Genomic DNA, 13,927 nt, shown 5'->3' with positions numbered 1-13,927 from the left:
GACAAATCCCAATAACAGCCTTGCTGCTCTTTATTCAGTCCACTGGCCGAAGGAATTATCCTTAATCGCCACTGTTTCTTTGAATTGATATCGCAATAATCGCTCAACGAAAACTTTTTTTAAACTTTTTTTAAAAAATAGAAAACACAAACACAAACAAAATAGAAAAAAAAAATAAAAAAAACAGAAACCGATAGAAAAAAAATATTTGAAGTATTCAAATCAAATACACGTACATGGGACTTATACATAAATAAATAAACACATACATGTATACATATGTGCATATATGTATGTATGTATATATTTATATACACGTAAATTAATTGTAACATGTGACATATACGTGTGCAATATACGTAAAATTATAGATTGATAAATTTTATTTTTATGTTTGTATGTATACGTGCGTGCGTAAATTGCAATTATCCAAAGTTTTGGTTTGCAAAAACGAATTGTAACAACATTTGAATATTTAAAGACGATTTTCTTCTACAATGTAACACCGAATTCACGGCCGAATTTTATTTGAGCAATATCCTATTTTGTCAGCCTTGTGGCGAGAATAAGATTCGTCGCTTATTATCGTGAAAATTAGACGTCAGAGTGCTTAACTTGGAAAAAAGACGATTTCTCCCCTTTTATTTCTTAAAGAGATTCTGGCGAAATGAGTGTCGATGGAAAGAAATTAACGGAGGGAAAGCATCAAGTCGTAGCTTTCCAACTAAGTCCCTGCTGGCTCGCACGTAATTTATTCGATTCTCGGCACTACTTACCGCATAATTTAAGAATGTAATATTCCCATTTCGCATCCATTATACACATGAAAAGAGTTATCATTTACACGAACGCTCTGTTACATCAAGAAACTCTCTGTTACACTCGTTTCGCTGTAGCTTTGTCAAAAAAGTTCGCGGTGGCTTATCAACTGATTGCGTGTTTCGAAAAATATTACAAACACAAAAACTTTTAAGACGGACAGTATATACATATCTGATAATAGAGATAATGTATTGCGAAATAAAAAGCGCCTTACTGCAATACGTCGCTAGCCAAATGTGACAAACATGGACGTACAAAGAGGAGCTACACATTGCAAACTTGTACAATATCGGCGGCTCTGTAAATTACTTGAATATGAATTTTTTTTTACGAATGTACTCTCTGTAAAAAACAAAATGAAAATTTCACGTTTGGTTTAACGAGAAAAGTTGGACAGAGTGAGATTATGTCCGCACCAACGAGAATCGCGGCACATGCACAAAAATAGAGGATTATATTCTACACATATAATAAAAACAATACGATTGTGTGTGCATAATCGTCGTTCGCTCAACGACGACGTTTTCAACGTGGCGAGATCTACAGGTGTTCGTGAAGCATACGGAGGGAAAGCATCACGGGTTTATTCAGCGGACACGTGCTCGGTTCTTGTCTAAAAAATCGATAAACTAGCAGCGTAACCTATGCATACGTAATCATCGGTTATTTCCCGGTTGGCCAATGAAAGATCGATCACCTCGTTATAAAATTTTCTTCCTTCCCGCGGGAATTACTCTTCTTTAATACTCTCTGCCTTTCACGTTCAAAAGTATGTGTTGTTTCTTATGTGTGTTGCGAGATAGATTTATAAAGAATATATTGTCGCGAAAAAAAAATCACATCTGCCATCGTAAATAAGAAGGATTACTCGGAACATCATATGTGAATTAAAGAAGAACGTGAAAGGACTTACTACAATAAGATTTAGGTTTTTAATTCCCACATTTAGCACTTAAGACTATTTCGATCTAAAATTAATTATTTATATACAATCTTCATATAAAACAATACTAAAAAAAAAGTAAAACAAAAGCTTACAAATTAATCTAAACAATTAATTTAAGTAGCGTTTCTCAAAAATGAAAAATTTGGAATGCATGTTTAATTACGTAATTATTATCAAAGTACAAAAAATGTTTTAAGTGTTAAAAAATTAATATTTACTTAAAAAGTAAACATTAAATCACGTCCATATCGTCTTTAGACGTAAATAAGATTACATCTAAAGAAAAATATATATATGTATATATATATATATATATATATATATATACAAATATATACAAATAAAACTTTAAAGAATAGAAATATAAATATATATATATATATATATATATATATATATATATATATATATATTTCTATTCTTTAAAGTTTTATTTGATAAAGGAAACCAAAGTACTTCATTTCTCAATGTGAATTCTCGAGACAACAACAATCAACAACATACAAATATATACAAATAAAACTTTAAAGAATAGAAATATATATATATATATATATATATATATTTCTATTCTTTAAAGTTTTATTTGATAAAGGAAACCAAAGTACCTCATTTCTCAATGTGAATTCTCGAGACAACAACAATCAACAATCTTATTCTACGAATGAGAATAACAGCTGCTAACATATCGTCATCAGGTATATCCAGAGCCATTGGCAAATCTCAAGGGGAGATAAACCGAGATCCTGATATCCTCGCACGCACGCACGCACACATATAAAAAAAACACGTCCTGCGTAACCGGCAAAGATAAATTGAACTGCTGCGCCTGACGGAATCTGATATCAACTTCTGTGGGACATTGCGTAGGTATACGGAAACAATCAATTGACGGACATGGGCAAACCGACTTCCAAATCTTTAATCTATTTTTTATTTAACTTTATTTATCCCTTACTGCTTTACCCTATTTCTCTCTAAAATCGTATTTTTGGGGGGAATTTGAATATTTAAAAATAAATAATAAGAAAATCTTTTTCCCTTCTAAAGAATTCAGCCTAACAGTGATTTAATCAGTTTCGTAAAGAAAAAGAATTTAATTTAAAAATAATTTTCTCATTTAAAATAGATTTTCTAATTTCTTACAAGACACAGATATTAATATAAACATTAAAATTACATTAAAATTAATAAATATAAATTTAAATTTTAGCTCTCTACTGTATTAAAATATAAATATAATAACTTAAATATTTAATTTGTTTAATGTAGGGAATTATCTTTCTCAAATTAAAAAAAAAAAAAAAAAAAAAGTGTTGAGAATTGTAATCATTATATTTAAAGGCTAAATTTGACATCACATTTATGATGTATATAATTTATAAACAATTCTATTATGGAGAGGATGTTTTCCCAACAATTTCGTACAGCTAAATTATTCTTATTATAATAAAAGACAAAAATAGCACCGACACTATCACATAGCCAATCACTAATTATACAAATGTCTTTATAAATTTTCAGAAGCTAAGCCCTTTTACTTTCGCTTTGAAGATACACTGTAATACAGCTTACAGCTAAGTACAGTCCCGAAAGGAGAAATCAAATTACAGAGAAAGCTCCCCGTCGATCTTTCGATTCTTCCTTCCTTATTTCGCCGATAGCGTTGTTAGCGGGGATAAAACGAAACATCCATCTCAAATGAGTTTTCCTTCGAAAACACACAGTCTGATGTGCTATCAGAAGATAAATCTCCAGTTCAGAAATATATCTCTGACTACTTCGTATAATACTCTCTCGCTCATCGGTACCGTAACAAATTAACGTAATCTTCAACACAGAAGGATTTTAACAAATTACCGATATATAATAAATTTATAGTATTAATCACTCAACTTGGAGTTGATCCGTCCGAAGCTCGCGATGTTCCACTAATGACTGAAAAATTCGATAATGGCACCGATAATTTCATCCTGTTACCGTACAGTATGATGTAATTAATGCGATCGAGTTAATGGCTAATTAAAACGCGATCGGCCGCCCGATTGAGAAAATATACATATAATCAAAATTCAGTATATGCGCAATATATGCACATTTTCAACAATAAATTCTGCGAAATACACGTATCATTAATAAAAAATCGATCAAATCATACCTTTTCCTGTTATTTAAATTATTCGATTTGATTATTCTCATATCAGTTCGCATTCTCAGTTCGAAAACAATAGGCAAAATAGATTTAATTAAATCAAAAAGTTTAAAATGCAATATAAAATGTATTCAAAAATAGGCAGTTAAAAAAATAATCATCCGTAAATATCATCAGAATAATAATTTAAACAATTCCAATTTCCGCTCCGATTCATGTATTTACAAGATTATTTAATCTCGCTAAAATATTTATTTCGATAAATAATTGTAAATATGTTTACAATTGTGTAAATTAATCAGGGATCCGGATCGAAATGAAATTTCGGTCCGGTTACGATCCGAAGCTATATCAAATTTTCGGTTTCGGTTTCGGTTCCGGTCCTTTTACTGACCATAACCGTTTGAATTTCAGTCTTTTTCGGTTTCGGTTACGGATTATACGGATGTATAATTATCTATTGTAAAATTTAATTGCATAAAAAAGAATACAAGTATAATAAGTCGCATAATATAAAAAAGTCATGTTTATTGAAGAAAAAATTAATCACAATAAATCATGGGAGGTTCCTTCTTGAAACTTGTAAATGGGCAATTTATTCTTACTATATCTATCTATGGAATATTCTAGAATTCGCGGATTAAAGGAACTATAGATTTATAGAATAAAAGTGCACTACTCTGTTTCTAGTTTCAAGTGCACAGGAGCGCCGCATCGCCATATACGTATGGGCATTTGGGCTTCGAACAATTTAATGAGCTGTTAATTAGCAATTTTCCAATTTCTCCAAATAAATAATTCTTAGACGAGGCTTATAATAGATCGCAAAGTCGCAATAGCGATCGTAATATTAGTCGCAACGGCCAATCAGAACGCTTTGATTGACTATCACGAGTATGTTATGACCGTTATTACGACCTTACTGTACTGTAGATTCTGCCTTATTTAACAAAACCAAACTGAAAACTTGATCGAAAATCGGATAAAAAAAATTTTTCGGTTCGGTTTTCGGTACGGTTCCGATATATCAGCCTGCTCAATATTTCAGTCCGATTTTCAGTTTTGGTCCGACTAAAATAACGGTTACGACCCGATTTCGGTTTTTCGGTCCGGCCTGAATCTCTGAAATTAATTAATCACGCTAATACAACAAGAGCAATAAAAATCAGGTGAAAAAAATCAATAATAGTGATGACGGTACAACAATTATAGACTTAAGCAAACTTTACTTTATCAACTTTGACATATTTATATTTTTCGCGATGTAGATATATTTTTTATTTAGATCTATAAATTTTAATTAATCATCAAAAAAACGTAATATTAAATGTTGATCCTACACTATCCTATATATGCAGAATGATTATTGCGCGCAAAAACTTCCAACTGGTTGCAACTGAGAACGACCTTTGACCTTCCATTGCAGGAAACTCGATACCTCATAAAGAACTATCCTTCAAGCGACGTGAGAAACGGTAACGATATAAAAAGAAGCAATCGTAAAATGATGGCGCGTCTGTCGCTGTCGTATTCACTGAATTAATCATGCAAAAATATATTACCATGTAATACTCTCTTATTACCGTAAATATGCAAAATCGTATGAAAAATTAAAAAAAAAAAAGTGACTCAAATTGATAATTTACCGAGTACTGATGGGACGTCGATAATTCGTTAATCGTTCAACATTTGACATACGACAAGATACATTCGACTGATATTTGAGACGAGAAAAGACGAGACCTGTTACGCTTTTGTGCGCGCTCTTCTGCGCGCAAACTTTTCACATTTATCGAGGGAACTCGGCGGAACCTGTCGAGAAACGAACTTCCTCTGCCATTCATCACACAAATGCATTCTTCAAGATAGAACGGTAAATGGCGTGATAGCTCATCGAGGGCATTATCAACGCCATCTATAAATGTGCACGTTATAATAAAAAAAATATTTTAACAGAATGGTATATTGTAAAAAATATATCACAATGACTCTCAAAAACTACAAATCGAAACATTAAATCAAACGGATTGACTAAGAGTCAACACTGTTAATAATAGGGCGTACTTATTTTTTTAAATAGCTTAATTTATTCAAAGCAAAAAAATATATAAGTTTATTTAATTCGAGTCCGGGCGTTTCGGCTCTTCTTTGAGCCACCTTCAGCGAAGTAGGGAAATAAATTGTTCGGAATTATAAAAAATATAGCACTGTACATGCAGACGTGATAAAAGAGAATGATATATTTTTAGCAAGACAATAAAAATGAAAACGAAAGAGATATGGGGGTGCTCTTTCTTCTTTAAAAAAAAAAAAAAAAAAAAAGAAAAAAAACACTTCAAATTCGCAGAAAGGCCGCTTGACCCTTCTAGCCTCATTGATAATTAATTAACGAGCAACATTAATCCCCGTAATTTTCATCATGAATTTATCATGTCAACGTGAATCAGGCCGGTGCAAATTAACGGCACAACAAGACGCAGAAAGTGGTGGCTATAATGATGGTGGCTTTCGCCGAGGTGTTCCGAACGCTTTGGACTATAACTTCCCGGCAATAACTTGTGATTTATCATAGGCAAGCTATATTCGCCCTATATTCAACAGCGGCTTTATTTGCGATCCACGCCATCTCGCTGAGAAAATTACGTCACGCCCTTATTGTTCGCGAGAACCGAGATCAAAAGTACTCACACGTATTGTTTATCGTCGAAGGTGACGCGGCTTAGTGATTCGCAAATGGAACCGCGCTTTGAGAGAAAGTTCCCGGTCGTGACCGCGACGGTAAATATTTTGACGCGCGTAAGTACATACGGGTTTTCGTTACACGGCGAGGAGAGAGGCTTTATTAAGTTGGAAAGTGGATCCTTTCTGGTAAGCGACACGCATACGATGCAAGCGACGACGTTGCGAACAAGGTGGAAGCGAGCTATCAAATGTATCCTTTATTCCACAGCCAGGGAAGTAATTCAGGAGCATTCAGCGCCTAAGAAAATTAATTTTCACGATGCCGGACGGTCCCGCGACGGTTCCTCTATTTACTGGCAATGGAAAATTATCCCCGCTGGTGCAACGTAAGCCCCGTTTCGCAGTAATTATAATTTATTTGCGAGGCTAACGGCAACGACGCGCGAAGGTGACGCCGTCGAGTTTATGACGTAGTTCATATCCGCGCGATCCGATCCTATACAAGAATGTAACACCATTACTTGCCTCCTTTTAACATTTTTCCCTCAACTTCGATGTAATACAATTGAAAATCATCTTAACTTCCCTTTGATGTATTTCTCTCGGAATATTTCGTGTATACATTATCGAGTCTCTCTTTATGTTCAGATTCCGCATACTGAAACGAATCCGTTCCAAGAGAATGAAATGAATGATTGAATTAAGCGACTTCTTCAAAAAACATTAACAAAGGAAAGAGCAGAAAAGTTATTTTAGGAAAATTAAAGAACATTTAATTAACTTTACGTAATTCCTTAAATTAATCTTTGAATCTATTCTTTTCAAATATCATATCAACATTACATTAACATTATATCATTATTCTAATTTATTTAATTTTTTTTTAACTTATTAAATGTAAATTATACTAAAAATTCGTCAGTTAAATTCATCAGTATATTTGTGATTAATATTCATAATGTGATAACCATAATTTTTATCGTAAAAATTATTGTGCGTGCTGTCTGGATGCTCTCAATTGCCTCATTTTGCGTTATTACGCACGATTGAGGCTAACTAATAGATGAAATTAATTAATTAATTAATTAATCAATAACAATACTATTGTAAATTATACACTATACGTATAGTTTTCAGTCAATAAACAATAATATTGTTCTATTATATCGCGTTCAATTACGAATACTTTCACGTCTTGTATATCAATATAACAGAATGTAAACATGTTCGTCTGCTTCCATGTAAATATGAGCGCGAATTAATATCGCTCATATATGATGGATGGCTGAATCGCAGAATTAATACGGAAATTAACGTGCATGTTAAATTGCGAACAAACTTCACGAGAACCGCAAAGCCCGCGCGTTTGAAGCATTATAATCTAATCGGTCGCCATATCCGAAAGAGTTGCATAATCGCCAATCATGCTCTTCCTGCATTTATCCACATTTATCTAAACCACACTGACGTACAAACAGCTTTGTCGTTACGTTCACTTATATCCGAATAGATTTCTTTACGATCTGACAGAGAGTTGGAAATTATTTTTTTTTTTTTTTTTTTTTTTTTTTTAAATCGTATAAAATGCTGAATAAGATGCATACTTCGTCTGGAGAAAAGTCTGGATATGAAATTTTTCTGAAAACTGACTACGATATCATTTGCATTTGCATCGCGTCAATTTTAACATAATTCAATCAAATTATATCATGTCAACTCATCATAACAAACGAAATTCCGCAAACAATACATGACATCTGCATTTAAAAAAAAGTTCATTTCGCCAGAAAGGCTTTTACTATTTGCCATTAATGTAAAATAATCGGATGTAAATTATACCACTCTGATGTGTTCATGACAAATTAAATTTTAACCGAGAAACTGTAGCCTCCCGCTAATTATTTCCAAGAGACATAGTTTTTCTCATTAAGGTTATCTCAATTAATATTATCATGTGTTAATGCAATGTAACGATGCATTTTCAGACGCCGTGTGCTTCCCCTTTGCCCATCACGCTAACAACGCGTAAACGAGGCCGAAATTGTTAGTCTCGAGAGTAACTGCGTACATCGGTAACTTTACGGAAAAGGGGCAAACAAAGCAAATGGGGCGGGTGGCGGGCGAAGCGGAGGCTCATAATTAGGTTGTTAGCTAATGGGGAACACCGTGTGCAAATAAGTGCGCGACACTACGCACGAATTGATGTAAGGCATATGTCTTCTTAAACAGGTACTGTTTCAGATCTATTACACGTGTGCGCGCGCGCGCGCGCGCGCGCGCGCGCGTGTGTGTGTGTGTGTGTGTGTGTGTGTGTGTAAAAGGTGTGGCTCAGAAATATTTTTCGGACAAGTAATTGGACCAAATTGCTACCTCTAGCAATATTTTTTAAATTCATATGTTTCATATGTATCAAATCAAATGAACAAAATCATTGGAGTTTCAAGAAAGAGAAAGTTAGATATATGTGGCTGTAAAATAAAAAATATAACTAATCCCATTAAAAAAAAACAAAATTATTTAATTTCTTCTAATATTTATACGGGAAAAATTATACTGTTTCAGTTTTATACTTATTTATTATAACACGATATATTATCACACACTGATTTTCGCGCGTGCGGAAATGTATTGATATTAGTCATTTAAAAAATATAAATCTTGTAATGTAAGCTCGAAAAGAGAAATATAAACTTGATTATTTACTTGATTAAATGGAATGCTGATAGATTTTTTCGATCGTTCCAACATTTGTATCACATCAGTCGATTCGTTATATTATTTCGATGTACTTGAAGGTGTGTCTTAAAAAAAAAGGTCCTATGTATCATAATTTAAAGGGCTATTAATAATCACATAGCGTAGGAGTATAAAAAAAAAGTTTCAGAGTAATATTAATGGTGAATATTATCAGATGTTCACTCGCGAAGCAAATCAACAAAGAGATCTCTCCGTCGGATGTATTAAGATTCGTTATATTGGACATGCCCGTATACAATTTTTTCGTTTTATCTCGCGTTAAACTTATCTCGACTTATCTCGTTTGCTTGTGTGTTTACATGTGAAAAGCAAGAATAAATGAAAAACTAAGGATAATAGTAAGATTTATTTCCAAAGATTTTACTTGTCTTATATCATCGTTAAATAGAAAATATTAATATTTAAACATCAATGTTTCTTAATAAATTTAATATAATTTTAAATTTTATCAATACATTCATTTAATAAATATGGTACATTATCCACAATATTAGACGTAATATTAGACGTAATATAGATATATGATTAATTAATTAGATAAAACGTAATTATAAGGCGTCATCAAATATATAAAATTTTATATGTAATATAATTAAAATAATCTTGTTTGCTCGAATTTTTTACTATTTTCAAAATATAATAAATAAAATTATTAAAAAAAAATATCTACGAATTGTTACAAAATAATACTTTTCACAATTATTTTATAATTATTCATACTTAGATATTAATAAAAAATACATGTTTATTAAAGTCTCGTATCAAAAGATACGAGATAATAAATAAAAAAACAACAAATACAAAACAATGCTGACAAATAAAAAAACAATGCGTTACTCATTTATCTCTGGAAATATAAAAATACAAATAGAGCGTCTGTAATATTTTTACAGAAGCTTGCATTTTAATATGTCGAACGTGTATACGGATATGAAATGTTACAAAAACAGAATGAGAGAAACTGGAGGATAACTGTTACTAGAAAGAATTTCCATTTGCTCTGTATCTCTTCGAGTATCGCCAATCGGCTGAGCAAAACAATCCGAAAAACAATCAAACGGTGGAAATTGAATGTTCGATTGACAATGCTCCGAGTTCACAGCTCTATTCGTGACACCCTCGCCATCTGTTAATAGATTATTTACATAGACACGACATTCATCAAATTTAACTCGAAGCAATAAGTAATTATTCAATTCCGAAAATAAGAGCAAATATTTACAACTTTACATTAATTATTTGCATTAATTATTTACATTAATTAGTAATTATATAACGCTAAATAAAAGCGGCATTGCCGTTTTAATTAAATGTAATCTGAAGACTGTAAAAATAACGTTTGTGATTTTAACAGTGTGGTCAGATGTGAAAAGCTATCATTTAGCGTAATATAATATAAAAATAAAAAAAAAAATTTTTCTCTTAACAAAAAATTGTCCTTATAAATTATTATTATTAGAAGAAAATTTAAAATAAAAAATGCAATTTTACATAGCAAAAAATCTAACGCTCTTCCTTTACATTCCTTCACTTTTTAAGTATATAATAAATAATTTTAATGATATAATATAAAATTAACTATGAGTTTGTTAATGTTATAGAATCGCAAATGATACAACCAAGAAGAAAGTGATTTTACAAGTCAAAATAAATCGTTTGTGATTTTGAAATGATACAATAAATTCTTTTCTAATCAAGAAAATCTCTTTTTTTTTTCAAAAAAAAAAAGGTTTTTAAAAAATAAATCAAACAGGCATTCATTGATATTCGACGGTTTTTTTCTATAGATGTTCTGTATAATTTGTGATTTATTCACTTTTAGAATTTTCAATAATATTTCAACTAGAGAAATAAGAAATAAATATGTGAGAAAATTATTCTTTTCTTTCCGCACAAGTTCACTCGTCTCAAAGTTAACTATTTGAAACTTGAGTTAATCATGACAGTTAAATAAACTAAACAAAACGTCTGCGAAAACCGTTATATTAAATATCAGTCGAGTGCACGCGTACTCCATTAACCTTTAAAGTTACTTCTTTCGAAAAATAAGGCTTTATTACTTTTAAGAAATCTATTCTATTCTAAGAAATTTATTCTATTTATTTTGACTGAATTTTAAGCTGTAAAATCATTTGCTTTCTGCTATCACATCTTCCGACTGTTTCCATACTGTTTAATTTGAGTGAATGAAGAGAAGAGGATCTTAGCTGCTGCAACATCAACAAAATTCACTGTTAGCAGTTAATTTCCGCTGTCAGAGCCAAAGACAGCTTCAGCAAGCCCGAACGCTATTCTCGTCATCCCTGCCACACCTTGACATTGGAGAATCGAGAGCGAATGATGAGTTTACCTGCTGCATCGGGTATGCCGTGCTACCGACGAGAAGGTCCCATGCCCACGCGAAGATCCGCGCGCAAGTGTGCATTGACGTCACCGCCACCTTCTAGAGCCCGCTGCTGCCGGTGCCGGCGGCGCTCGCAAACATCCTCGCGCGGCGTTCGCCGGTTTCACCCCCCGCGATTATGATTCCGACCTCGCGGACACGCCGACGACGCCACGTCGACCTGCACCGCCGAGAAAACCGCTCACATCGCGGATCGGCGATCACATCTTCACATTGAACGCACCTCACTTTCGCCTCTTTTTTCTTTCTCTTCCTTATACAATCATAGATCCTGAACTGGACCAACACACAGACCAGGTAGCAGAAAGATAGTAATGTAAAATTGAAAATTGGTGGAGTACAAAGTCGCGATTGGAAAACAAAGAAGACGGAAATGACGTGACGACGCGATACAAAAATTACATAAATATTATATATAATATTAATGAAATATTGCACGAAACTCTGTTCACTCTGCAGTTCTCTCAACAGTCCGGAAATAACTTCACTTTACTTCCGCTAATTCTCACGCGCGTGATATAATCCGAAATATTGATCGCTGTCCTGATATCGATCACAGCGCACCTTCATAGGAGATCGACGGTTCTCCGGATATGGCGCGATCGACCGGTAATACGATTCCTTCACCCGTTATATTCAATTACGATCATCGATCACTCGATCGCGCGCGACCGGCAATTTTTCGCGATAATGTTCCACAATGGACGATTCAGACGGTTCACTGGCGAAGATAGCCGCGCGTCGCGATAATAATCTTCGTATGAACTTCAAGCGAAAGACGAAGCACGTCCGTTTTATTTCAATTATTTCCTTGAATTGGATCAGCAACGGTTCCGCGAACTGTTTCCAACAGCTTAATGTTTCTTTCACCACGAGATAACAAAAAAAAAAGAGTGTCTTTCTCTCTCGCCGAAATTTTTGCGTAGACTCGCAACCGCTGATTCGAACGCAACGAACGAGCCTCGCAAAAACGTCACTTGAATATTGTTGTCCGATAATAAAGGAGAGAGAGAAAGAGAGAGGAAGAGAGCAGATTGTATCGCCGTAGCTATCACGTATTGTTCACTCTCTGACGCCAGGATGTCTCGTCCGCAACGCGTACGAACTACTTGTTGATCAGCGCCCTCGAGACTAAGTGACCGCGCACAATCCACGCCTCGCTCTGAAGTTGGCGCCAATTCCGACGCGTTAATAATTAATTTTATATCTCTACTGTTAATTCATATATTGCTGTACGCGAGAATGAGCGCGATGCTTCCACGAGACAATAAAAAAGCATCACGATTGATTGAGGAGTATTGTCATGACGTAACAAAAATTAAATTCACTAAAATTGTACGCGGCAGAATAGTGTGCAAAAATAGTTGTACAATGTTCGAATTTCCAAATCGAAAGGAGACTTGTAGAATTTAGAGAAACACCTGAATCATCATCACAATGACTAATTTAACAAAAAGTCAGTGGACAGAATTGTCATGCCCGTACGAATTAAATCTTCCTTTCGAAGTACGGCAACACTGATCATTGGGTGGCAAAACAAATCATGTGTCACGTCGGTGTATACGTGATTGTCCGATTGTCCGTGCGGGAAATATTTTCGTGCGTCTATTCTCGCTCACCGGTAATTAACACAAACGTGACAAAAATTTGAACGTGCGAGATCTTTCGAGATAAAGGAGACAAATTCGGCGTTTCACACGGTGAAAGCGCGGAATTCGCAGAAATGCGATTTTCACGATGCGGTGGTTTTGGTCGCGTTCCTCCTGTCAATCCGTACCACCGCAACACGCCCCGACGAGAGACCGAGCGATACTGATGCGAGGAATCACGCGCGTGCCTAGACGCGCCAGAGACGCCGCGCCGGTTTGCGTTTCGCGATGATATCGCGTAGATACCAACATATAAACTTAAAATTTTATCAAATTTTGTGTGTGTGTGTGTGTGTGTGTGTGTGTGTGTGTGTGTGTGTGTGTGTGTGTATTATATATATATAAAATATGGCACACACACACACACACACACACACACACACACACACACACACACACACACACACACACACACACACACACACACACACACACACACACACACACACACACACACACACACACACACACATACACAATTTGATGAAGTTTTATATATATATATATATATATAT

The 13,927-nt window shown here is 34.0% G+C and overlaps 1 protein-coding gene across 1 annotated transcript in view; it reads right to left on the bottom strand.

The window, feature by feature from the left end:
• The window catches only part of LOC105429348 (uncharacterized), a 39,952-nt gene extending 26,378 nt beyond the window's left edge, over positions 1-13,574 (bottom strand). The window contains exon 1 of the mRNA XM_089074539.1: positions 11,710-13,574. Coding sequence (XP_088930665.1) covers positions 11,710-11,784 — 75 coding nt within the window. The 5' untranslated portion in view covers positions 11,785-13,574. The remainder of the gene's footprint in view (positions 1-11,709) is intronic.
• Positions 13,575-13,927: the final 353 nt, after the last annotated feature.

Source organism: Pogonomyrmex barbatus, unplaced genomic scaffold, assembly GCF_055798465.1.
Source record: "Pogonomyrmex barbatus isolate J1 unplaced genomic scaffold, ASM5579846v1 scaffold17, whole genome shotgun sequence".
NCBI lineage: Eukaryota > Metazoa > Arthropoda > Insecta > Hymenoptera > Formicidae > Pogonomyrmex > Pogonomyrmex barbatus.
This window is presented reverse-complemented; position numbering and strand designations above follow the sequence as displayed.